At 48.2% G+C, this 27569-nt stretch overlaps 1 protein-coding gene across 1 annotated transcript; it reads left to right on the top strand.

The window, feature by feature from the left end:
• Positions 1-767: 767 nt before the first annotated feature.
• LOC135813386 (hapless 2-like) lies at positions 768-27569 on the top strand. Its single transcript, XM_065326484.1, has 13 exons — positions 768-1019; positions 1205-1339; positions 4379-4549; positions 11211-11353; positions 11591-11747; positions 12780-12896; positions 13843-13973; positions 14914-15135; positions 21119-21230; positions 22932-23067; positions 23625-23722; positions 24503-24801; positions 25869-27569. The coding sequence occupies exons 1-13, from the start codon at positions 768-770 to the stop codon at positions 27004-27006; spliced, it is 3111 nt and encodes a 1036-aa protein (XP_065182556.1). The 3' UTR covers positions 27007-27569.

Raw genomic sequence — 27569 nt, 5'->3', positions numbered from 1 at the left:
CGCAAAATCCTTTGCAGACGACTTCAGTCAAGTGAGAATAATTCAAGTCTGACAGCAGGAAAACCATGAAAACCACGAGCTCCCATGTAGGGAGCATGCAACACACAGTACAGCTACAGAAGAAGAAGAAGAAATGAGAGAAGTGACAGGTACGTTTTTTAGAAGTGACAGGTACATGTGGAAGAATTTTTTGGTGCCAAGACGTACCGGTATTACTGAGTATTACCAAGAGTTCATAACCCCCGGGGTTATGAACTCTTGCTATTACTTCAGTATTAGTTTTGCTGGCAGGTCACCCGCAATTCGCGCAACCCAGAGAACACGATGCGTTCGATCACGATGGATGATGATGCATTCGGTGGTTTATGTACTCGTACTCTTGATTCGATGATGCGTTCGATTGCAGGTCGGAACAGGCTGCTCAACGTCGGATTGACAGAAACCATGGAAACCGTACAACAAAGAAGAAAGTGTGTACGGGATGGTACGCCGCCGCTGTTGCCCTGGCTTGCTAGCTGCTGCACGCCCTCGCGTACACATCCCTAGTGTGTACAGCTAGTGGGTACGTTACCGTATACGGTACGGGGAACGCACCGAATTTTCAAATTTTCACACGGGATCCTTGCAGAATTCTATTGAAGGTTTGCATGAATAATGATAGAGCAGGGAATTGGAAAGGCAACGAGGAGGAACAAGTGTGAACGCACAGCCGAATACTTCACAGGCAGCAGTGCAGGCTGCAGCAGCAGCACATCTGGTGAACCGGCATGAGCTGCTGCTGTGTAGTATTTGGCCGAGCAATTTCTTTTCGTCAAGTTTATCTATTGGTCTTGTTACCGTTGTTCTGCTTGCTAGGACGAACCTCTGGCACGGTTCTAGCTGAGAGTCGGCTGGTAATTTGCTCACAGGACGGAACAGTGGACTATTCGTCTGATCCGACGGGACAAGCACAGCCTACCGATAGCCTGAGAACATGCAACACTAAAATTATTCTTGCTCTTGCCCTTCGGGGAGGTCAGGTGAGCGAACCGTGATGTTCTTTGGATGTTGTACGTTTGTATAATTATGTACGAGTACCACATGTGACCTTCGCCTTCGGTAAAAATGCTGGCATTCTTCAAGCCCGACACGCAACCGCAATACTGCCAATAGCGCTTGCGTTATCACTACACTTGTTGTGATTATTTTGTGTGTCCTACTTCAGAACGGTACTGAGACAGTTCGAGCCGAGGTAAAGGAGGTTATCAATGGCACACGAAAAGAGACTCTCAAGCAGCCGCTTCGCATCATTCTGCGCAAGAGCGAGGTGGAGGTGCGCTACAACATCTTCTACCAGGGGGTAAGAAGGAATTGTACCGCATGGCAGTGTGCAGGAGTCTCCAGTACAGTATTCCGTGATTCATACACACTGACAATGACTATGACGTATAGAATCAGACATGGATGTCAGGGCAGTATCGTTGATTCAGGCCCGAGAGCGGCCCAAGGCCGAAGGCCGCGGGCCGCTCGAGGGCCGGAATCAACGATACCTGCCCTGACATCCATGTCTGATTGTATTTCACACTGCCACCCACGCAGGACAGCACAAGCGAAAGCCACAACGCTCTCCTCAGGAGAACGTGCACGTGCAAGCGCACCCGCAGCATGCTAGCAGCGCAAACAAAGCCACTGTACTGCACTAATCTACATAAATCGAACTTGAAATACATCAACTAGAAACACCGAGTGCCTGCCTTCCCAAGTTCTCAAGTCCTTTATGGCATTCGTTGCACAACAATGGCAGAAACTCACAAGCTGAAGTTCCACGTCCGTGCGCTCTCGGGCAAGCCGTCGAGCGCACGGCTGAAGTTTCGTTCTGAAGCCTCCGTGCGCTCTCGGGCAAGCCCTCGACCGCACGCACGGTACGGCTGAAATTTCGTTCTGAAGTTTCAGCTCACAAGGTTTTAGGTCCTGAAGTTCCAGCTCCGTGCGCTCTCGGCTCTCAGTTCTGAAGTTTCATGTCAACCAAGGTGAAGTTTCATCTTTTGTTGATTCAGGTCATCTCACCAAGGTGAATTTCATCTTTTGTTGATTCAGGTCATCTCAAGGAAGGTGAAGTTTCAGGTCCGTACTCTCTCGGGCTTTGTTGATTCAGGCCCTCGAGCAGCCCTCGACCGTCGACGAGAAAGAGTACGGAGCTGAAGCTCACAAGCTAAGTCCTCCACGTCCCCGACCACCACCCCTAGGAGTACCTTCCTTTTATACCTTCATCCCGTCGTACTCAGACTGACTCAGTTTCACCTCCACACGCTCTCGGGACGTGCTGATTGGTCAAAGGCCTGAATGGCACGGCATGTATGTCGAATATACCATGTGTGAATATACCCATGTGTGAATATACCCATGTGTGAATTCATTCATTCATGCCCTACCATGTGTGAATGAGTATATTCACACATGGTAGGAGGGCATGAATGATCACGTGATGGGGTGTACAGCGCGGTGCATGGTAGTAGACGTGGCTGGCAGGGCATGATCAGAGGTTCATGCCCAGCCTGTGACCGCTCTGATTGGGTCAAACCGTGGCAACGATCACGTGGCAAGTGTGAAATAGTCATTGTCAGTGTGTACAGGTACCGAGGCCGCATAGTGGTGCAGTTCATGCATACACTTCTATATCTGGAGCAGGCACCGGCGGATAATGCCGGCAGAAAAATTGGCAGAATTCGGTACTTTTTCTGGTAAGTTTCATGCATGTTTGGTATGTGGATAAAGAAATGGAGCAGAATTCGAGGAATTGCCTGCCATGAGGTTTGTATGGTTCTGCCAATTTCACTGCTTTTTGAGCGGAATCTGCCACCTTTTCGAGCATAATCCGCCGGTGCCTAATCTGGAGGCAATGCCCGGGATGTTGTGGTAATTCATCTAAAGCACATTGCGACATCCTATGATGTATGCAGTGTCTAGGACACCAGGCAGGTGTGTACATGAAGTTGAAGTAGACGTAACGTTGTTCCCTGCGTAGCTTACTTGTTGCCTAAGTTACCCAGTTAGGGCGCGTTAAGACTACCGTGAATCCCGTCAAAACGCGAATGGGGATAAACCGTGAAGGACATTCACACTACCGATAAACTAACGTTACCGGCAGGGAGTCATATATACTACTCCCTGGTTACCGGTACGTAAGTTTTGCAGCTCTCACCGCGGCACTGAGAAGGGATTTTCCCTTTTCCCAGCCTGAGCCCTCTTTTTACTGCCGGAAAAGTTCTACTGCCGCAGCAGCCGCGGCAGTAAAACTTTTCCGCCGGTAGCGTGCCAGTAACGTCACGTGATCAAATCATCTTGGAAACTTTCCCATTCCGTCTCTTTTTATCGGTAGTCTGAGCAGAGCGAGCGTAAAATAATTTATGATCGAGGCAAGCTGAATATGGTACAGTACGTGATGCTGTTGGCCTGTACTGTACAAGGCCACACCTATATTAGGGAGGTTTCGCTCTACGTAATAACGTATGAAAATCCGTATGTCGTAAGCGCCGGGGAGCGAGGGCAACTTTCCTACGTAAATCTCTCTACGGATTTCCGTAGGAAAGCTGTTTCCTACGTTGCGTCCTCCGTAGGACTTTTTGAAATATTTTTCGCATTTTCCGGATTTGTCCATGGCAACGTTCAAGCCGCGCGAAACACAAGGTACACACACCGTACACCACGTGCAAAATAAAAATGGAAAACACGGTTTCTGTTCGTAGTGCATGAGGTGGGCGCATGCAGTCAACGCGTCTCCAAAGCAACAACGCATGTTTTGCAGTCGTGGAGAAATCACGTAGTGCGAAACCCAACAGCTCTGATTTTTACGTATGAAAATTCCGTGCAGTTCCTACGTTATTTTGATACGTAATTCCGTAGAGCGAAACCTCCCTATTATTAGGGAGGTTCCGGAGTACGATTTTTTTCGTGCCAAAATCCGTAGAGGCGCTACGGATTTTTTATACGTCGTTTTCGAGCAGTGAAATGTTCCGGAGTACGGAACTTATGTGTTTGCCGTCATTGCCTAGGTTACGATCGCAAACACGTCACATTCCCGCGCTATGCCTTTTTATTTTGAAAATTTGTACCGAAATCAAAACTTCCCGCGGAAAATCGATGTTTCTCGTACCAAATTTGTACGCGAAAAATCTTTCTGCACCCGATGACGCAAAATCTCCATACGAAACATGGTTCGTATGAAAGCCAGTCCACACGGATTCTCCGTGCCGAAAAATCGTATGGAGCACGCCTGGAAAAAATCCGTAGCGCCCATACGGATTTTGGCACGGAAAATCGTACACCGGAACCTCTCTAATGTTGTATGAAGTGTGTGGTTATATTTTCAGCTACTCCTGTTCTTATGTACTGTGCGCAGTCAGCCTGGAATGCTCCGTCTGAGCAGGTCGTCCGAAGAGACCACCAGAAAATTGGCTTCATCGTTAATAGCCCCTGCCTGGACGGCTACTGGGAGGATGAGAACAGGGTGGCGTGTGGTTTCCGCTTCACGAATCACAACGGCCGGCGTCAGCGCATCATGTACAGCCAGGTAAGAGCAACGTAGTATGCCCTCACAAACTTCATTGGCACACACACACACACACACACACAAACAAACGAACAAACAAACAAACACATTGCACGACATGCACAGCGATAATCGCTCTAATTGGAGACTTAAAAGCTCATACAGTCAAGTAAAGCCAATATAGTAAGCAAACGTTTCCGTTCCCTTCTCATCATGGGTAAGTCCCTTCTCATCATGGGTAAGTACTCATCATGGGTAAGTACAGAGAATAATGGAAATGTCAAAATACAGCAACTTTTTATAGAGCTGAAGCAAAAGCATAGCTCGAGAACCTCACACTATACGTTTGGAAGTTTTCATTATGTTTTAGTCATCTCTTCACCTTCACCCTGTTTTTGACCTGTTCAGCTGAATTTTATTTTGATTCCACACTTATAGCGTGAGGTTCTCGATCTATGCTTTTGCTTTAGCTCTGTAAGTTGCTGTATTTTGACATTTTTTCCATTATTCCCTGTACTTGCCCATGATGAGAATGGAATGGAAACGTTTGGTTACTATATTGGCCTTACTTGACTGTGTGGATTGCGTCGGTGCTGATACTTCTTCCGAAATTGGATACGTCTCCAATTTTTTCCTCAAAGCTCATAGGAAGAGGTTTCTTGAGCAGACTCGCTCTTTCCCATTCAATGGAAATGGGAAAGAGCGAGTTTGTTCAAGAAACCTCTTCCTATGAATGAAGCTGCAGGAAGCCTCACCACTGCTACTTGAAAGCTCTTCGCAGGACAAAATGCGTACGCCAATCCATCACAAAGATCTTTAGGCAAAAAGGACTTTGATCATACATGCCGACATTTAGGAAATGCTTACAGTGCAATTAGTCATCCTTGTGGCTATATTAAAACTGCTGTCTCCAAAATGCTTGTTTGATTTAGAGAAACAACAAATAATCAAATTACACTTGATACCGAAGCCAAACCATGCAAAAGTGTCACTGAGAAGCAGCAACAGCTGATGGAAGCTGTGAGGACCTCCTATGATAATGTTTATGAAAGGAAGACAATGATGACCAATCACCAGTCCTGCATCTGATGGTGCCAACATGTCTTTGGCACCATTATAAAAAGCAGATGGTCCAAGGATACTGTGGGAACCAAACTCACCGGTATCGATACTGGCATCATTTATGACGGAACACACCGATCTTGCCACTGTATCCACAGAAACCGGCTGATGGGGTGCAACAGCTTATAAGCAGCTGATTGCTAGAACGCATAGTTTCCGTATAGCTACATGCAGGGCCACCGGAACCGGTCCGGTTGGTCAGGTTTTCACCAGAATAACATTTTAGCCATCAACACAGTCATGTTTGCTACTACGGAGGTCATGTGTACCCGCCATATCATACACAAACTGTATGAAAGGCAATGAAACTACCGGACCTATCAAAAACTGCTTCCGGCGGTCCTGACATGTACTATGCAATCTCGCAACAAAAATGCAGTGCCCAAAGGATCAGATGATCAGATACTGCAAGTAGAGAAATGACAACATACGGACGTTGCCGAGCAACCTTGAGGTCATGAAACACAAACCAATATGTAGCTGAGTCTAGAAACTGAACATTGACACCAATGTGTGTAATGGAATGCATGCGTTGCAACGATATGCAAGCCGTAATAGTAGCTAACCTAGCGAAAGAAAACAATCTTGGAAACCTTGAGACTTACCTTCCCTTGTGTGTGGGAGTAATGAGTACGCATATTATTCTATTCAGTATTCATATCATAACTCTTAAAAGTAGCATAGACTTTAAGCCCTGGCTATTGACCTAACAGCCCTGGCTATTGACCTAACAGCCCTGGCTATTGACCTAACAGCCCTGGCTATTGACCTAACAGCCCTGGCTATTGACCTAACAGCCCTGGCTATTGACCTAACAGCCCTGGAAATGCAAAAGCAAATCATTTGCATCCAAAAAGCCTGGTGACTGGGTACTTTGGCACAGATTTAGGTAAACTTCTTACACCTAGGATAAATCGGCGGACAAAGGGACGCTCTTTTAAAAACTAGACCCATTGAAGGCCAACGTAGAAGCAATTGTGAGTTTCGAAGTCTGAAGAAAATGTTGAACGGTCTCTTCTGGGACGACAGCTACACCATAGCTCAGTGGTTAGAGCATCGCTGGCCTCAGGCGAAGGTCCCTGGTTCGATTTCTGGTGGTGACAGTCAATTTTTTCTTCAGACTTTTCCCGTTTGTCTCTTTCCCTCAACTAGTGAATCATTGCACGTCAAGCCAAATCTGTGTTAGACTAAGAATAACTGCCATTGTACATGACATGCTGGCCAAGAAATCAATCCATGAGCTTACAGAGGGGCTGTTGTGGAAGAAAAGGATTCGCTACTTGGTAAGACTTGCCGTGCTCCTGAAACTGACGCAGATATCCCGTGGCAATGCCGCTCTATCGGGTACATCTTCAGATCAGATCCACATTGCTCCAAGATCACCTGCTTGGCCATTGCTTGCAATACAGGTGTAGCGGGCCTGGAGGCAAAACAACCTAACAACTCGAAACTAACTTTATTAACAATTCTCTCTCTCTCTCTCTCTAGAACGGCAAAACTGCCTCTAGCAGTAAAACTCTGAACTCATTGTGAAAGATAAAATAAACGCAATTTATGGAAAATAATCACAAACAGTGTAGCGGGCCGCAGTCTCAGGGAGGGACGGTCACAGCAGTCTCAGGGAGGGACGGTCACAGCAGTCTCAGGGAGGGACGGTCACAGCAGTCTCAGGGAGGGACGGTCACAGCAGTCTCAGGGAGGGACGGTCACAGCAGTCTCAGGGAGGGACGGTCACAGCAGTCTCAGGGAGGGACGGTCACAGCAGTCTCAGGGAGGGACGGTCACAGCAGTCTCAGGGAGGGACGGTCACAGCAGTCTCAGGGAGGGACGGTCACAGCAGTCTCAGGGAGGGACGGTCACAGCAGTCTCAGGGAGGGACGGTCACAGCAGTCTCAGGGAGGGACGGTCACAGCAGTCTCAGGGAGGGACGGTCACAGCAGTCTCAGGGAGGGACGGTCACAGCAGCGGGAAGCGTGCATAAAACGGGAGTAGCGGAGAGCGAAGCGGCATGGACAGGCATTATCGGCTGATGTGACCCTGTCGGCCACATGACCAGCAAGTGACAGGTGTGCGGCCTTGCGTCTGCGGGGCCTGTGGTAGTTGGTCAGGTCGGGACCGACGAATTGGTCCTGGCAGACTGGCCTCCAACGTAGCCAGACGGTCTAACACAGCTTTCAGTTGGTCTGTCACCGTGTCGAGTGGCTGGGAAACAGCAAAGGCAGGGATCGGCACAGGTTCCGCGGCGGGCAGTTCGGCAGCTAGGATTGCCTGGTGATGGAGCGCGGCCTGGAGGGCCCGTCTGTCGTTTGCGGGTTTAGCTCCCGAACGCGGACCCGCATGCCCCGTGAGTCAAGCCCGGAGATAAACTGGCCTTTTGTCAGGCTGTCGAGGTCCCCCGCGACCATCTGGGGGTAAGCTTGCCGGGCCAGGGAGCGAACCGCCTCACAGAAAGTACCCAGTTGTTCGTCTTTTGCCTGGCGACGAGCTTGAAACGTTGCGCGATGGAGGTCAACGCGCTGCGCTGGATCAAACCGAGCTTGCAGCGCCTGGACTAGCTGTTGGCGGCCTCCGTTCCTAGTGGCCGCTGGGAGTGATTGGTAATACAGCTGGGCCTCGCCTTCCAGTGCGAGGCCCAGGAACTGCGTCTCTTGAACGTTGTTCCAGTTGTTTACCGCGGCGACCTGGTCGAAATGCATCAGCCAGGACGCGAAGTTGTCCTGCAGGCGACCTTTGTATTTTTCGGGCTGCACATGGTACGCCCCTCTCGGTGGTTGGGCAGGAGCGGGCGGAGCTGGGGCTGCAGCGGGCGCAGCGACGGGTACCACAGCAGGTACATTCGGTTGAGCCATCGGATCGGAGAACGTGTAAAGTAACAAAGTTATGTATAGAATGAAACAAAAAGAATTTACCGCTGCCACCAATTTGTTGCGGGCCGCAGTCTCTCGGAGGCAAAAATACAAGGGTCTCAGTACGCTGAGCGTATACGCAAATGCTGAGCTTGTAGCGTGACCAGCGCTACACAGGCACCATCTTACTTACAACCACGCTATACTTGAAGGTGCCTACCTCACTATTCTCAGTCGTAATGAGCATGGCCCACACCTCCACTTCTCTGCAAACACGCACAACGCATTGGTAGAAAGACTCTTCTGACCGCTGCTTGTCTGTCAGCAAAGTCTTCCACGCTTTGTCCGGCGTCTTTCCGAGCGAGGCAAGCAACTCTCGCTTTGCTTCCTCATATGTATTGCAGCCAATGCAGGTCCTTTCCGCCGTGCTACCCGATAGAGCAATACCCAATCGCAGCAGCCATTCGTTTTCTTCAAACAGGTCGAGATAACACTCCAGTGGCTGCTTTCCATCGTATGTGGGGACTTTCATCAAATGCCTATGCCCACCGTTGTGACAGGGAGCTTCCACTGTACGTCCCTTCGACCTCACCCTGGCTGCGTCACCATCACCCGCATACGCCCTGGCGATGCGCTCGTTCATCTCCTTGAGCTTTTCGTTAACCTCGGTGCGGAGCGCATCCTCTTACCGTCTGGCACTACGCTCCTCGCACTGTCGGAGCCTCTGCTCCACGTATTCCATCAACTATCGCCTTCCAATCCACACCGAATTCCGTTGGCGATAAATTTGGCTTCCAAATTACATAGTTCCTGTGCCATGCTCGCTTCGTATCCTGGCGTGGTCACCAACTGTTATGAACCCTTTGATTCTCTCATGTGTCAGGAACGAACGACCACACGGCACAACAGGGGCGTAGCCAGGATCATGGTTTAGGGGGGGGGGGGGGGGGGTGCCCATAATTTCTTCCATAAACGTTCTTTTGAGGAATCTTGTATATGCATGCTAGTGCGGTGTACACCTTGAATTTATGTAATATGAATGTCTCCAGCTTCCCATTCCAACAATCTATATAATTACACATTTGCATTGCACTGTCAACTGTTCTCTATGTATCGTCATGATGTGAAGAGAGCGAAAACATTCAATACAAATTTGGGCCTCTTCTGTGTGACAGCTAGTGTACTGTATACTATGCTATTATTAAAGTGATAGTTTGGGAGTAGATATCCGATACTAATGATGTATTTAGAGCAAGCAAAATTAATAGTATGCAGGTGACTGGTGACTGGAAATCAAGTCAGGACCCACAGTTCAAGCTGAATCTGGTGCAGCAGCTTGAGGTGTGGTGGCGAAGATGTTTGTCAGGTGCATCCACATTGGATGGCGCCGCGCGAACTCATCTATGACCGCATCGATGCTCACCGGGATATCACGGTGAATGTGCAGCAGGGCGAGGCCGGTCAAGCGCTCATTGCCCATCGTTGACCTCTGGCGATCCTTGATCCTCTTCAGAGCACTGAATGAACGCTCGGATGAGCAGGACGTAACGGGAAAAGTGCAGAGCGGCTGCAGTATGGCACGGATGTTGGGAAACATCTGGCTGGCGTGAGGTAATGACAGGGCAGCCGAGGTAGGAATAGCAGGCTCGCCATGTTCATTCCAAACATTCGACCACTTGGTGGGCCAGCAATGCAGCTCACTCTTCACGCTGGCTGCGGATGTGAAGTCAACGGAATACGTCCCAACCAACTTGTTGATGGCTGTGTTTGCTTCGGCAATTGACGACGAGAGCAGGATCGAAGGTACCACACAGAACGCCTGGAGAGCAGTTCGATGATGGCTTGTAAAGCGGCTTTTCATCTCTCCTGCAATGTTATCGCATAAGCTGATTGTTCAGTAACTGGTGGTGTTAATGGACAATATAGCGTAACGTGTAGTTCCCTGGTCCAGTTTCCTTTCTATAAATCTATCCTTGGCTCTCCATCTGAGTCCAAATATTCAAATTCTTTGCCTTTTGATTTTTGAAGCGCGGGTCTGAGACTACTACATACAGAATAGTAGTATACCTCCAATTAGAACGATTTTCACTGTGCATGCACAGTGATCATGAGTGAGGAGAGGAGCGCAGAAGAAACCAGAAATATAGCCTATCACGTTCCTGACTGATTTCACACTGATACAGCCAGACCTCGCTTTAATATCCCGTCCTCTTTTATCCGGATCCCTCGCCATCCGGAAGAAAATCGTTGGTTTAATACCAATTTACAGCATATGTCATGCCCACATACAGTGTGTGTGTGTGTGTATTCGATTATCCGGTTCCTCGCCTATCCGGATATTTTTTACGTAAAACTGATGTGTGCGGTTAAGCGAGGTCCGTCTGTATCCTAAACGAGTGTGTGTTTAAAGCAAAGCAGATATGTGCACGTGCAGAATCAGGAACCCTGTCATGATAAAGTACGCAGGTATACGCAACAATCACTATGCGTTCAATCTTGTGCAGGCACAGGAAGTCTTCTGGGAGCTGACTGCAATGGCGTCGACTTTGATTGGTGAAATTCTGATTTTAGGTCATACTTCCCGGGAATCCCCATTTATCCTCCACTGGCCTGTCATACCTTGATTCATGAATTCGACCATACATCCCGCAACATCATTACGATCTGCATCTGCTGACTTGTCAAGCTTTGCTCCACTTCTGTCTCAACTGCAGGGCTACTGTTGCAAGTGCACTGCGAGTGAACAGAGGGGTGACCAGCAGTATGACCGTGCAAGAGACCTGGTCAAGTGCGCCGTGTTTGGACTGGGTCAGGCCGCGGCACACTGCTTTGACCCGGACGGGGAGGACCAGCTGAAGTAAGGTGTCAGACTCACCATCTGCCTCTGTAAGGGGTCATTCCTGAAACGAACATCGTTCATTCTTTTTTTTGGGGGGGGGAGTGTACGGTTTGAAGTGTACGTTGAGTGCAGCCTAATTAGAAGTTATCCAGGGAAATGGTATTGTAGTGAGTGATAAGCATTGCGTCTGTGTGAGCCTATTCGGATTCCAATTTTTACTTGTGCTGTTCCTTTCCTTCCCCTCTCACTGTACAGATACGATGTGTTTGATGTTGGGCCTCCGTTTCTCGTGTTTACTATCACGCTGGATGTGGAGGTGAAAGTGGATGCTGCACAGGGCGGTGGTTGGGCGCCTTTGTCCAAGATCACGCTCTCGCCATCATCACCGGTCGGCAGGGCTGGAAATGGTCGGGTACGCTTCTATCAACTTCTGAATGGTATTGCGTAATGTTGAACATGTTGAGTATGATGCCGTTCTCATGCAACCTACTTTTTCCTTTCTTTCACGTGCTGCACATGCGTTGCCCATCATCAATGTTTTGCCTGTTCCATTCTTATAATTATACAAGTACAGTCAGACCTCGCTTAACTGCACACATCTGTTTTCCACAAAAATATCCGGATAGGCGAGGGAACCGGATAATCGAACACACACACGGTATGTGTGCATTGCATGTGCTGTAAATCGTGGTCAACAATTTGCTTCCGGATGGCGAGGGATCCGGATAAACGAGAACTGGATAAGCGAGGTCTGACTGTACATGTAGTGCATCACTACTGATAGCTTGCATAGACCACGCACAGACATGCTATATGGCTTGTGTTCGAACCTAACCTAAAACTGGACTCTAAACTCAGGGTTGAAGGAGTCCACAAATTTCAGAGGTGGTCCTACAAGACATAGTATCAAATTCCATGGAAGCAACCCTTGGCAACGGTGGAAGTGGCGTATAGAATTTTGCACTCCAATGTCACGGCAAGCTAAGAAAGACAATATTTGAACGTCCTCACCATGAGACTCCCTCGATTTAGGCTAAGGCCTGTGGAGAATCCATAAATACAAATACAAATCTGCCATGGCCAAAATTTACATTTGACATAGTTGCTAGCGCTCTAATGTAGCATTGCACATATGCAATGTCCGGGACATAATCTTGCATCTTGCGCCATTGGTTTGACTTTCAAAGACCTCATCACAACCATTTTTGTGGGGAAGTTGTCAACAGGAAGCGCTTTCGCGGGGTGATTTCTTGGGTCCTGCCGGCAGGACGGCATTGTCACGGCATGCTAGCTATCACTAAGTACGTGGACGACTCATGGCTACTGTTTTACACCGGGCGTGCCAAATATCCATACAAATCATCACGACAGTGAAGGCACATTGTCTTGTGGACACTGATCCGTCGAGTGTCTTCTTCTCTGTGTGATCTATTCTCGCGTGTAGGTGCTAGCTGAATTTCTCGGCGACTTGCTAGTGCCGCAGTCGTTCTATGATCTGTCCTACAAAGCATACCTTGCTCCCCACTATGAAGACAAGTTCAAGGATCATCTTCAAGTAAAGGTAACCATCACAAAGGTTCTTCCACTAGTACTAGTACAGTGAGACCATCAATGATCATACAATCTCAGTGTAAACTGTGCTGTTTTGTCTGGTATGTCACATGGATGCAGCGATTGGGATTTTCGGTCTTTGACCACTTTTGTCATGGGTCTGATCTGCTCACCTCCCACCGCTTTAGGAGCTGCATCTGCGTCTTGATCATTGAGGGTGATGGCATTCCTGCGGATGCGGGCCTGAAAAGTCTCACCGGGGCTCGTGCGAGCTAGGAAATTTATTCTTCGTTATTTGCCCACAAGGACAATGATGAGACATGAGAGAATGAAGAGGAACCATTGTGAAGATATTATTTTTATTGGGGAATTGTGTGTTGCTCCCTGCATGGGAGCTCGCGGTTTTCCTGCCGACTTGAATTCTGACTTGACTGACTCACGACTGCCATCCAGAGCACACGAGAATTCCATCGAACCGTCCACTCGGCAAACCTGCAAAAAAGCACCACTCCCTGCTCAATGCACAGTGTTTCAGTGTCTCAGTTTTCCTGAAGATTTCCAGCTTTTCCTTGAGTGAGATGGCGTTTCCAAGACGACAAGTTAAGTGGGTTTTTTTTGTAGTGTCACGGATCCTTTTATTGCAGCGAGGTCATGCACCAAACCATAATTACGCTGTATGCAGCCAACCCCGCGCTGTCAACGTTAACAATTTATGCCAACTACCATGATGAAAAAATGGAATAACAATGTGTACACCCAGACTCAGACGTTTTTCTTCAATGGTCTTCAGAGAACCTGCATTGAATGGTGTATATGATACAAACAAGTGGTAGTATGTCGGCATCAATTGTCATACTTCAAAATATTTATAGGTAAAGTGTACAAAGAAACTCCTTTTTCTGAGACGCCTATTTGTTTTACACAATGTTTTTATAATCTGTTTCTGTGTATACTAGGGTGGACCTAAAGAGCACATGTTTGTGGACAAGACATTTGTGGACCTGAGTGGCTTGACCTGCGACTCCATAGGAGTATCATATCAAGGATTTTATAAGCAGCCCGGTCGCTGTTTTAAGCCGTTTGGAAGGTGAATATCTACTGTGCAACAATGCTTGTGATGTACTGTAAAATCAATGTCAGCGGGGTTTTGTGGCAGAATTTGCACGGCTTTGTGTTGCTTACCTCGAATGATGTATATTAACCTTCACACCACACCGGAAAGGAAACCCGCTGGGGGTGTCTCAGGCATCATAGTTTACGGAGACGTCAATGATCTCGAATATGCGATCGGTAAAACCGAGTGTGACGAAAAGTGTCATGTGTTGCTCTAGGCCAACTAAAGCCAACAGCCTAGAACTCAGCGTAACTAGATCATACAACAACATCGTACTGTGTTAGCATATGACATCGCAGGCATGCATTTTAGTAATTTAGTAGCGACCCGCTGGTCTATACAGCCGTCGAGTAGCTGCATATGCTATTGTGTTGCTATGGAAACAGAACACTCACCGCACATAAGTGGTTCTATTTTCTGCCAGGGCTGATGTGCGTGCACTCTCAGTCGGTGCTCATCAGCAGCACCCATGCCTCCTGATACATATACCCGGTACTTCAAAGTACATGTACTAAAGGTTGGTGTGGGAGGGTGGGAGGGTGGGTAAACAGTTTCTGCAGCAAGCTGGCACAAAAAGGCAACTCGCGAGTAGTTTTTTGTTACCCTGCGAAGAGCATTTTCTTTCGCATCTGCATTATTATTCAGCCTGTCGGCATATATGGCGTACGGTGCGTGCAAGCGTGTTCATAGCGGAGCCCCGGCGCATTGGGTGTGTATGTGTGTGACCTGCCGCGGTACTGGCATAATTATGATGCGACTACTAAGTCACTTGGCATAGCGGCAGGGCGCTAGGGCTAGGATGTCTCCCTGGTGGAGGACATGGCCCTCTGCCTGTGGCATGTTGGTTAACTTAACTACGGTTTGCACAATGCAAATCAATGTGTTGTGCTATGCTCTATTATGATCTCTATAGTTGCCTGGACAACCAGCCCAGCACGTTCTGGAAGAAGGACAAAGAGCGGCAAAGACGGGGGTTACCTCCATTGTACTTCTCCTCCAGAGTTGGACAGCTGTCCAACAAAAACCGGCCCATCTCACCTACGTCGCGCTTGCTATCGTACAAGTTTGACCTTCGACATCAGAGCCTGGTTCGGCTGGAGTTGGATGCTGACAGCATTAGCTTTGTCTCGAATGTGTAAGTTTACCTTGTGAAGCGCTGTGTGTACTATGTATGTACTATGTGTGTACTATGTATACACGGCCCACACCAGTTTATATTAACTTCTGTAACACTCACATACGGTATATGATCGGGTCTCAAGTTTATCCTTAGGAAAGCCTGGCGTGAGAGAGCTGCAGCTCAGGCCTCTTGATAACTTTGAACTTTCACACCAAAGTTGAACTCGAGTGACAGGAGCGCGCCCAAACAGGCTGTAAGTTGTACCCTGCAGACACGGTGACCAGGTGACTGGTGTACGCATGAGCACGTGACCGACTATTCAACCATGTGCGATTGGGAATAAGGGCCGAACGCTGCATCGCAGCCTTCTCGGACCAAAACCAGTCGACTCGGTATCCAAAAGACTACAACGTATTACGGGCCAATCTCTGTCATCCGTGCTTTATAAGAACGAAATGGCGCTTTTAGTGACATTTTGCATACAAATCCCCATCTAGTAAGGCACAGTAGTTTTCATCTCATCGCTGCTTAGCATAACTAAGTACAAAACTGACAGACTACTGCGACATTCAATGACCTCACAACAACTGAATGCATGCAATACTGTAAAACGGGTAACGTTTGCGACAATAAATGTTTGCGTTTTACAAATTGAGACTGGTTTGCGCTGTTTAATGTTTGCGAGTCGGTCTACAGTCGTTCTACACAGTCGAGTCAGTCCTTGCACTGAACTTTACATGGCGCGAGTTTGCGTTGTTCAAAGTTTGCGATGCGGGGCCTCTCGCAACATTCGCAAACATTTTTACGTCGCAATAGTTACCCGTTTTACAGTAATACTAAGAAGAAAGACACACTTCAGGCTCTTCAACAACATCTTGAGAGTTTTCACGAGTATGCTTTCAAGCCTTCTCGTCAGGTGAAATACAGGCAAAAGCAAAGGAGCAAGAACAGTGGATTAAGTACAGTAGAAAGGTGATAAAACAGCGCAAAGAAGAAGATGGCTGAAACAACAAAACAAAAGTGCGTGACCTGTACATGTAGAAAGGATGACACAAAGGTGCAAGTGTGAGAAAACCGAACAAGCGTGAAGTGTAGTCTTCATTGCCGGCTTCATCCTCGACTGACGGCGTAGTAATTATGTTACTTCAAACCCCAACACAAGTTTAACATTCTCCGGACAACCAACACCAGGACTCGGAGTTTCGACGTGAGCTGCGAACTCACTGGGAGTCACACTGGCGGAAACACTACAGTCGGACTCCCTTACCTTCGCTATTGGACTCCCTTGCCTTCGCTATTGGACTCCCTTGCCTTCGCTATTGGACTCCCTTGCCTTCGCTATTGGACTCCCTTGCCTTCGCTATTGGACTCCCTTGCCTTCGCTATTGGACTCCCTTGCCTTCGCTATTGGACTCCCTTGCCTTCGCTATTGGACTCCCTTGCCTTCGCTATTGGACTCCCTTGCCTTCGCTATTGGACTCCCTTGCCTTCGCTATTGGACTCCCTTGCCTTCGCTATTGGACTCCCTTGCCTTCGCTATTGGACTCCCTTGCCTTCGCTATTGGACTCCCTTGCCTTCGCTATTGGACTCCCTTGCCTTCGCTATTGGACTCCCTTGCCTTCGCTATTGGACTCCCTTGCCTTCGCTATTGGACTCCCTTGCCTTCGCTATTGGACTCCCTTGCCTTCGCTATTGGACTCCCTTGCCTTCGCTATTGGACTCCCTTGCCTTTCTATTGGACTCCCTTGCCTTCGCTATTGGACTCCCTTGCCTTCGCTATTGGACTCCCTTGCCTTTGCTATTGGACTCCCTTGCCTTCGCTATTGGACTCCCTTGCCTTCGCTATTGGACTCCCTTGCCTTCGCTATTGGACTCCCTTGCCTTCGCTATTTTCGCTGGCGGAAGGGAGTCGAACTTACCGGTAGTTGACACAACCAAATTATTTACATATTCATCAGTTTGCAGGCTTTGAAGCATTTACATGTGTAATAGGTAGCCGAGTAGAGGCACGGTGCTTCCAATTAACTTTGCTTTCCGCTTATCGGTCGAGGAGAGTAGGAGGATACGCAGAAATAAATTAAGTGAAAGGCTGCACTAGAGATGGGGTTTGAATCTGACAAAGTTTTAACCACCGCTGCCACCAATGTAATAGGTAGCCGAGTGGAGGCACGGTGCTTAACACTAATTAACTTTCAATCAGACTTCCTCAGGTACACACCTGGATTATTATGTAATAAAAATTAATGAAAACAGAAATGCGCAGCAGCTCAGTTTTATAGGAAACAGACTACATACGCTAACGTACGGGATACGCTACAATCAAGCAAGGCAGGGATACTACAGTAGTCAGCTACAATCAAGCAATGCAGGGATACTACACATGTAGCAAAACAAAACAAAACTCGGTTCATGACACAGTAAACACATGCATCAGAATTTTGCTCGCAATCCACAAGACGGCAGGATGAAGTAGGTCAATACAGCTCTTGGATTTCAGTGTTGATGTCGTCATCATCATTGCAACAATCACGGCGAGCTTCATCCTCTGAATCCTCCTTACTAGCGGCAATGCTCTCGGGTGACCAAACCCTTCCAGCTGAGGCAGTAAATATAATGTCTTGGCAAATGGCAAGAACACGACGGTGAAGGCGTGGTGAAGATGCGTGCAATTTATCTCCAAGAAGATCACATTCAGTCTCAGGTACAGCACCACACAGAGCAGCCACAAAGTTGAAGAGAATATCCGGAACAGTTTTAACAGACCGCTCCTCCGATAAATCTGATATGTCAGATGGCCGAGGCATGGACGGTTTCACTTGCCCGGTGACAGTTTTTAAGAGGCAGGTGGCTTCATAAAGCATTAAAAGCACACATTGCGGCTCATTTGATGAGCTTGCGATCATGGATCTCAGACTGAAAGGAAATGTCTTCAACGTCTCTTGTTCCGAATATGAACTGCGTGGCGGAATCACGCTTATGCTATTTCTAGTAGTTCTACGACAAACTCCAAACGACTTCTTTCTTCCATTTCACTTTGTTTCTCTCTCACGACAACTCCCCCAAGCAGGGAGCAACAGCAAAATACAAAAGCAAAGAAAGCGCCGCGCGTACGGCACATGCAGGGCCATATGCGCAACCTACGACAAATTAGCAGCAGCGCTGGTACAACAGAAATGTACAAACGCCGGAAACGTAAAGGTCATGAACCCATGCGACCCCCTGCCGGCGTGGACAGGGTGGCTACAGCTATAAACGGACTCATATCGAGCCAAGAAAGATACGCGACAGATACAACTCAAGCATATAGAAACAAGAAATAATTAGTGCACTGCAAGTGCCAGCGTAATCTGGCATAATGGCAAATATTGCATAGTAGTGAAGGTGAGTCCTGAACATCTCTCGTGTGTGCCGCCTTAGACTTTCTATACTGCTCAATAAACGGTCCTGCAGATGCTTCCGAGCTGTAAATCAGTTCTGGTTCTCTGTGGGATGCAGGCCAATGGAACTACAACCGGTCGCCGAAGTGTTCCATGAGGCGTTGCTTCACCACGAAGGATCTCTGAACATGACCAATCAATCCTAGTTCGTCCAGGAATCGACTGTAACGTTTACATACTTCAGTCATATCTGTCAGTGCGGAGTTACTCTGAGTCAGGACACTAATTTCAATCCACACTCAAACAATTTCATGAATTCCTGCGCCTTCACATCGCCATTCCGGGCCAGATCAGAATCCACTGCATCATTAGCAAGACGTCTCAGACTTCTTGTTTACGTACAGTGAAAAACAGGTACGGTGATACTTGATCTCATTCGCTATACCATCCTGATTTTCGAGTTCGTTCAATATTCTAGCGTGGCTGCGTGTACGAGCAGCATCGAGCAGACTAAACTCTGCCTCGTATGTGGCGCACTGAGTCAATTTCTCTGCCAAGCGCATGTTCTGCGCGTCAGGTTTATAATCCCGGCACACCACACACTTGCTCAGACCAGTCGTGCCTGTTGCGCTTCGGGTTTGCCTGCCTGATTCGGGTCTGCCTGCCTGATTCGGGTCTGCCTGCCTGATTCGGGTCTGCCTGCCTGATTCGGGTCTGCCTGCCTGATCCGGGTCTGCCTGCCTGATCCGGGTCTGCCTGCCTGATCCGGGTCTGCCTGCCTGATCCGGGTCTGCCTGCCTGATTCAGGTCTGCCTGCCTGATTCGGGTCTGCCTGCCTGATTCGGGTCTGCCTGCCTGATTCGGGTCTGCCTGCCTGATTCGGGTCTGCCTGCCTGATCCGGGTCTGCCTGCCTGATTCGGGTCTGCCTGCCTGATTCGGGTCTGCCTGCCTGATTCGGGTCTGCCTGCCTGATTCGTGTCTGCCTGCCTGATTTGGGTCGAGAACACTCTACAAAGTAGAGCAAGCTTTTCTTCAAACGTCAAAGGCTTCTTGACGGACTCTGTATGCAGAAACCCACTGTACTCTAGAATGACTGGGTTTGAGTACATGTGTAGTGGTGGCCGAGTGGAGGCGCGGTGCAATCAACACGAGTTAGCTTTTAATTCAACTTTCTCTCAGGTACACACCTGGAATATATTATAAGTCTGCAATGTTGGTCGATGTAGTGTTCACACATACAAAGTCAAAGAAGAAGCGGCAAACGAGAGAGCTTGGAAGCTCAGGGCCCTACGCTATGCTTTTTTGCCTTGATGACCTAGACAAAAAAAAAGCATAGGGATGTTATAAATTCTTTAAAAAATTCCTTTTTTTTTAAGACATAACCTGGGATTCTAACCCGCACTATCGCGCGCCCTGCATGCATCCCCCGATACACTTCGCATACATACTAATTCTTCCAAGTTGTTTCACATTGTGATCTTGCATTTGAAAGCCCTATTTGAATATGCATTGTGGCCAGCCGTCTTTGATGGCACGGTACGTTAGGGGATAGGGACGGGACAGGTACGATCGAGGGTAATACGACACCGTCTCCCGTACCGTACCATCAAACACAGCTGGCCACATACAGCTGCCCGCAATATTCAAATAGGGCTTTCAAACGCAAGATAATAACGTAAAGCAACTTGGAAGAATGGGTATGAATGCGAAGTGTCTGGGGGAATGCATGTAGGGCGATAGTGTGGGTTCGAATCCCAGGATATGCCTGAAAAAAAAATAGGAGAATTGAAAAATTTATAACATCCTATGCTTTTTTGCCGTCAGATACGGATAGCGCCAGGCGTGACACAAACAAACAAACACACAAACAAACACCAAATTAAAGCTGTGTGGACCCTGGCTAGCGCCAGACGTTACTGAAGTAACGTCTTCTGCATAGCTACGGGAATAAATAGAACTTTCTCTCCGGTGCACACCTGGAGGTGGAACAGCTCTTCTGCTCGGCTTTGTCGTTGTTATAAATTCTCATGAAAACAGAAATGGCAAGCAGTGTTTATAGGCAACAGACTACATACGCTAACGTACGAGGATACGCTACAATCAAGCAAGGCAGGGATACTACACATGTACAATTTCCGTATGCAGCGGAAGATCGCCATATCTAACAAACGGACAACTGTACAGACTTGCCGATACTTTTATCGTCTTCAGCAGCCACAACTTAGTCAGAAAACAGCTCTAAAAAATTGTGAGCTCCTACTTGCCACGAAACTTCTAAAATAGGACTGTTTTAGTGTTTTCCGAAATGGGACCCCGCACTATTGGTACTTCTCCGTCGACTTTACTGCCACCACCACCACCACCACCACCACCACCACCACCACCACCACCACCATCGTTGCGCTCTGTGGACGATCGCATACACTTCCCACAGTAGCAACAAAGGGTTCCTTCGGAGTATTGAAATATTATTCCTTCTGACAGCTGTTTCGGTCCTTGATTATTCATTAGAATAAAACATGGCATGTATGATTGTGGAAATATTCACCGCACCAGTGTAAATTACAAACTATTATATGTATCACTATTTCGTTCTTCTACTTTCCGTTTACCTTGCAGGGGTCCCGGTGTGATCGAGAGAGTAAGCATTCCAGACTTTGAAGCACTTACCAGCCATGGAAACCTTTCTGTTGTAATTCGCAACACTGGTGATATCACCACAGACTACACGGTAAGTTCAAGCATTGGCGTGTAGTTGCTGTAGTGGATGCACATCCCACTGTTTGTCATTGTATCCTTTTATGTGACATGTATGCATTCATCCGGCCGCGCTGTCCGGCATGCCAGCTGTACCGCACACACTTTAGCCGTACCTGCCTGCCTGGCTTTTCCTTTTCATCTCCCTGTCGTTCTCTGTATTCCCACTCACTTGGGATTTGTTGTAAACGAAGCTGGTTGCAAGATGTCTTTGGTGCGTTTGTAGAACCGCTACATGGTGTCAGAAGTGGGATTCGAATCGTTTGTAGAACCACTACAATTGCTGTTGTTTCTGGGGTTTTCAAGTTTTACCAACAGTGTAACCCCAAAGTTTTGGCGGAGGGGGGGGGGGGGGGGGGACTACTGCAAGGTAGATCTGTAATCTACCGGGCCGAGAAGAGAAATCTTTCATAAGGGGTCGTCCGTAATTATCGAAAAATTAAAAAATCCGTCCTCGTGCAAAATTGTCTCTGACCCACCCACCCACCCCCCATTTTTTCCCATTAATTTTTTGATTTTTACCGATGCCCAGCTCGAAAATAAGAACTCCTGACCCCACGTTCACTGATTCAGTGATTGCACCTACATGTACATGACGTATGTATGTCAAGTACTAGTAGCTAAGTAAAGTGAGTAGGTCTACCGAAGGCCATGCGCATCCTACAACCACAAAAAAAGTCATGTACCGGTATATCATACTGGTGTTTGCGATCCTACACTACAGTGCATTTCAAAACTATAGACGCGTAGGGTTTTTGAAATATTTCAAATTTGGCTGGAACTTTTTGAGAAAAGTTTTCGGAATATTGCTCAGGATCGCTCCACAATTACTCTCATATAGTTTCTAAAGGATTGGATAACAGACGCCCAATTTGGAAAAAATTATGCACAAAGTGATCACAGATTTTATGTGGTATAGATGCTGGCATAACGGTTTTTGCCTAGGTACGCGTCTATAGTTTTGAAATGGACTGTACAGTGCACTACGAGTCAGTGCAACGAGTGTATGAGTCACTGACGAAAAAAAAAAAAAAAAAAAAAAAAAAAAAAAAAAGGTACGAAAAATCAAAAAATTAAATTCCGCCAGCACTCTTGACCACCCTACCCCTTTCTGCCTGAGGACGGATTTTTTAATTTTTCGAAAAATACGGACGACCCCTAATTGGAAAATCATGTGAAACTTATCAAAGTGATGAGTGGTCACAACCCCCATTTCCTTGTGAAGTTCCTGGGTGTGTGCCGAGTGGCTGCTGTTTCAACAGACACATACTGTTCCTGCAGAGGAATATGAGAACGAGGTCATCGCACGGGTTTGCCCCTTGAAAAGGACTCCCCTTATGTTGACTCTTTTCGTCTGATGCTTTCTCATCGGCTCAAAGAATGGGATGAGTTTTCTGCTGCTGTGACTGTTGAGTCGGGCTCGCTCAGCTGCAGCCGTCAGGTCCTTGCCTCCCTCTTGCAACACACTCTTCCGGGCCGCTTTCACAGACAGGCCACGTGCAAACAAATGTACGGCGACTGTGCCGAGTACATCTTTTAGGTCAGCTCCTGGAGTGAGATTTCACACTCTCATCTCTTTCTCGATTCAGACCCGAAACGCCAGTGACCCGCGAGGCCCGGTGGCATTGGTTTGCACTATTGGCATTAGTTTGAAATGTATCATTCTATGCTTCAGATTATTACTGCAAACTGTGGTCTACGTATTGCTGAAGTGCCAGCCAAAAGCCTGACGCTTGAGCCAGGCCAGTCTGGAACACGGCTATTCATGATCTTCACACACGACCCTCGCGGAAATGACTACCAGTGTCGGGGTAAGTCTGAGCATTATGCGTCCGAGTGCATTGTAGTATGACAGGCAATAGTGTTTCTCACGTATATTCGAGTCATACTTTAATGAAAGGTGCTGGCACAGTTCAGTCATGTCAGAGATCATTTGTACACTGATATCAAAGAGGAGGGGCAGAGTTGCCACTTACACAGGCACTCATCCCCAACCTGGATGGTCCTCTCCCCCCCCCCCCCCCCCCCCACACACACCCTCCTCTTTGCATACACTGTTTGATGACGCCGACTGGTAACTGTTAGTTTTTAGTAAAGAACAAGAAACCGGCACTCATGTGTACATGTTCTGCCCATCCCACCCAGCCAGTCCAATGGCCTGCCCATCCCACTCAGCCAGTCCAATGGCCTGACGTAGCTGACTAAGTCCTCGACTCCGGTTGCACACTGTTCAATTTCTGCTTAGCAGTACACTGCATGAACTTTCCTAGAAGGTATGTGGCAAGAGTTCCCATTGCTCTTCTTTCCTTGTGTGTTCTGTGCTGCTGCTGCTGCTGCTGCTGCTGCTGCTGCTGCTGCTGCTTTACAGTTGAGCTATACAACCAGATTAATGAACTCATTGACTCCAAAAAAGTGTCTTTCAAAACACGGGACACGTGCTTCTGCTTGGGAGTCTGCGGTTGTACAGTAAGTACATGTAGTATGCAACAGCTCAGTCTTGTGTGAGACCTGTACCGGCAATCAAACCTGCCATGTTTGGTGCTCAACTTTCATGCATGCACCCCTTCTCTAGCCTAGCAGCTTGTTTCCCGTCATCGAGTCTACTTACTAGCCATATTCTGTATAAGCAATTCCTTTCTCTTCCTCTTGCCTCACACCTATTGCATACACCAATGTATTTCAATATCATACAGGGTTCTAGCCAGGTCAATATAGTAGGGGGGCGGGCATGGGAAAAAGTTACCCCATGGCCCATTTTTTCCATTGTCCAAAATTGTCTGGCCATGCAAAATGTAACATACAGGGTGAACCCCCGACTTCACCCCTCACAAATGTGCCTTTATGAACCCTCTAGTAGTGAGTATTGACTGTATTATCGTTGAATGGCGTGAAAAAACACAAAAATCGGAAAATGAGTAGGGGGGCGGCACTTTTTCACAGGGGGCGCGCAAACGGAGTAGGGGGGGGGGGGGGGGGCGCTGCGCCCCCTACCCCCCTTTGGCTAGAACCCTGCATACTTATGAACCCATATCACCGGTATGAACTGCCAGAGTGAACCCCAAATATTACCAAGAGTTCCATACTCCAGAGAGAATGGATCATTCCACTCAGAGAGCAAGTTACTGTCCTTTGATTGCTCTTTGTGTGTGTGTGTGTGTGTGTGTGTGTGTGTGTATGTGTGTGTGTGTGTGTGTGTGTGTGTGTGTGTGCCTGTGCCTGTGCATGTGTGGTGTGTGCATTGCTTAGTGTTGGGATCGTGGGGTGAAGTGCCCTACGTTCACGCCTCCGAGGAAGAAGGGTTTCTTCGAGCGTCTGTACGATCGCTTCATCGCCTTCTTCAGTGGCAAATACGGCCCGCTCATTGCTGTGGGTATCGTGCTAGGCCTAGGCTTGGTCCGGTCGGCCATCACTCAGCTTGGCGTGTTCCGCCTGAACAAGAATGTAGCAGTGGAGAATGAGGAAGACGAGGCTGTGCGTCTGAATCGATTACTACACTTGGATATGAGTGGCAGTCCAGCTGTGGAAGAAGAGCCGGGCCCTACACGGTAAGCATGGTCCCGCTCAGGCGCCGGTCACACATGCATGGTGCTTTTGCGACACCACCAAAGCTGCACCACAAAAGTTGGGATATCCCCGGATCACCATGGATACTGCGCCTGGCGCCACTGGCGCCACGGCGGCAATCTCAAAAGCGCCACAACCAAAAAATTGGTGGCGAAACACAAAAGCGGTAGTGCAACTTTTGCGGCGTTGTCGTTGTTGGATCTCTTGGATCTTGGAAAAATTAGTTTTTCATCTCTCGTCATGAAGTGGACTGCTGACCAAGAGCAACTGCTCCTCTCCCTCTATTTCGAGGTCAACCATCCGACATGGGACTCGACTCAGGCGTCCACCGATGCTCAAGGAGCTTCCGCAAGATTCAAATGAAGAGAAATTGAACAACATGAATATTGAGGCAATCTCCATAGCTCTCCGCAGTCGCTGGTCACGACGTAGTCGGCGATTCTGGGCGTTTCTGCGATCCATACCAGCGCAGGAAAGGAATTTTGAGGCTACAGTCTTTTTCAGAGAAAAGTTTTACGACACCTGTGGAGACCCGTGAAGCTGCGTGCGTACCAAAGCCTTTGCATGTGTGACCGCCGGCAGAAAAGAGCCGCAAAAGCGCCCACTGCCAGCGTGTTGGAGGCAGCCGCAAAAGCGGTGTCGCCGCCTGCATGTGTGACCGGCGCCTTATGCATCAGTCCAGTACACTGTACTAGCGGTACATGGAAGTATTCTGGTGTGTGTGTGTGTGTGTGTGTGTCTAATGACTTCTATAACTATTCTGCATGAACTCGTCAGCCTATGCTCGGCTTGCTGTGAACTCTAATATTCACACTGATTTATTTTTATTTTTCAGGAGCGCATGCACCCCCCCCCCCCCCCCCACACACACACACACTCGCACATGCATGCTCCTCTCCGAAAGAACCTTTACATTCTGATTTCAAAGCAGGATAGGTGCTTTGAATCGTGGAGAAACACACTTGTGTAATGTTACACGTTGCTAACGCTATTTCTGGTGACAGGCATGTGGTGATGTTTTATTCTCTTGCTTTGCTCTGGACTGCAGGCGTCAAAAGGTGATCAGCGGAGCAAGCTCGATTCTATTCTTCTTTTACGCGCCCATTCTGTTTGTGTTGCGACTACTACTGGCTATAGTTCTTGCAGTGAAGAATGCCGTCATTAAAACCTGGGAGCTCATCCAATGGCTACACGTGGCCTGGCGCAGGTACCAATCTCGGCGACTTGCCAGGCGAATAGCAAGCCACTCGTCCATGTTGCTGGACAGATCACGCGAATCAGTGCCACTGCGGCAGTTGGATGCCACTGGTCCACCGGCGCAGCACTCCACGGATGTGGTACCTATATCAGGAGTACTGGCGGACACTGATTTGGCACATTTAGATGCTGGTGACAATCCCGACGACACGGTGTTAACTGCACGCGGCCAGAGTAGCGAGCAGCAAGCCAATGTTGCTCAAAAGGACTCGGTGCCTAGTCCAGCTGCCCCGTTGCTTGCGAAGTCTAACGATAGCCTCCAGCAGACGGCTGACGAGCAGTCCAATGCTATCGACGGCTCCTTCAGCCCTGAGAACATAGTGGTCTCACAGGGCGGTGACCATCGTGCAGACACAGCTGCTGTTGCTAGCGAGGAGCACGCACATCAACAGCATAGATATTCAGATCAGACAGTTCAAGACAATGATATCAAGGATGCACCCAGTCCAGCTACCCCACCGCATCCAGAACTACTCAATCGCCTCCAGAAGGCTGACAAGCCGCTCAGTGCGATTGACAGCTCCCGTGGAAATGAGGACTTGGTGGTTTCGCATGACCACGGGCACAATTCAGACACAGCTGAAGTTAATTTTGCTAGCAAGGATCATGCACATCAGCAGTCTAGTGAAAGTCAAGCAATCCAAGATAATGATGTCAATGATGATGTCATTGCCAGCCGCCACTTTGAACACAATGATGTCAATGCACATGTTGTACCAGAACTGACTAGTCAAGATGCACTGGAGACTCCGGAAGAACAACCTGCTAGGGTGCGTGGTGAAAGGCCTGCTAACACTGGGTCAAAGTCAGATACCGGATCCCATGAAGAAATTGAATATGATGCCCATCTGCATAGTCAGGCTAGCATGACCAGCGCAGGTGACTATAGTGAACTGGATCTATGCATGGAGGAGGAGAGTTTTTTGTAAAAATCCAACAGCCGAATGGTACCGTTCACAGTTTATTGGATCTACCAAGTGATAAAGATTAGCATGTTGCAGGCCAACTTGAAACACCAAATGATCCGGTAGTTGTTGATACACCATCTGGAGCCAGAATGCAGTGGAGAGAAAGATTGATCTACGTGTTTATACAGGTTCTGGTGGTAGATACAGAGCTAAGCTACAGCTGTGTGCATCACAGTCTTCCCGGTTACAATGTTACATCTGAGCCACAGCCTGGTGTTGTGTAGTGCTATATCCTGGTGACCAAGCTACATCACACTTAAAACACTTTCAAGTGGATGGTCAATAGACTGATCATGATATCTGAGAACATCGACCAGTGAGTGAGTGGCAGCCGGGACCACTCTCCTGATAGCAACACACGGTGTACAGAAGTCACTTCGTGCCATCCTTCCCCTAAACAAGTCTTCAGCTGACGTTGCAAACACGTATGGTACCATTGATTACGCAATGCTGATGAGCCGGTGTCCACTATGGCTTGCTGGCGAGCATAGTACAGGATCATGTCAACACAGTCACTCACATTG

This window comes from Sycon ciliatum, chromosome 4 (assembly GCF_964019385.1).
Source record: "Sycon ciliatum chromosome 4, ocSycCili1.1, whole genome shotgun sequence".
Lineage (NCBI taxonomy): Eukaryota > Metazoa > Porifera > Calcarea > Leucosolenida > Sycettidae > Sycon > Sycon ciliatum.
Note: the sequence above shows the minus strand (reverse complement) of the source record. Positions and strands in the feature narration are given on the sequence as shown.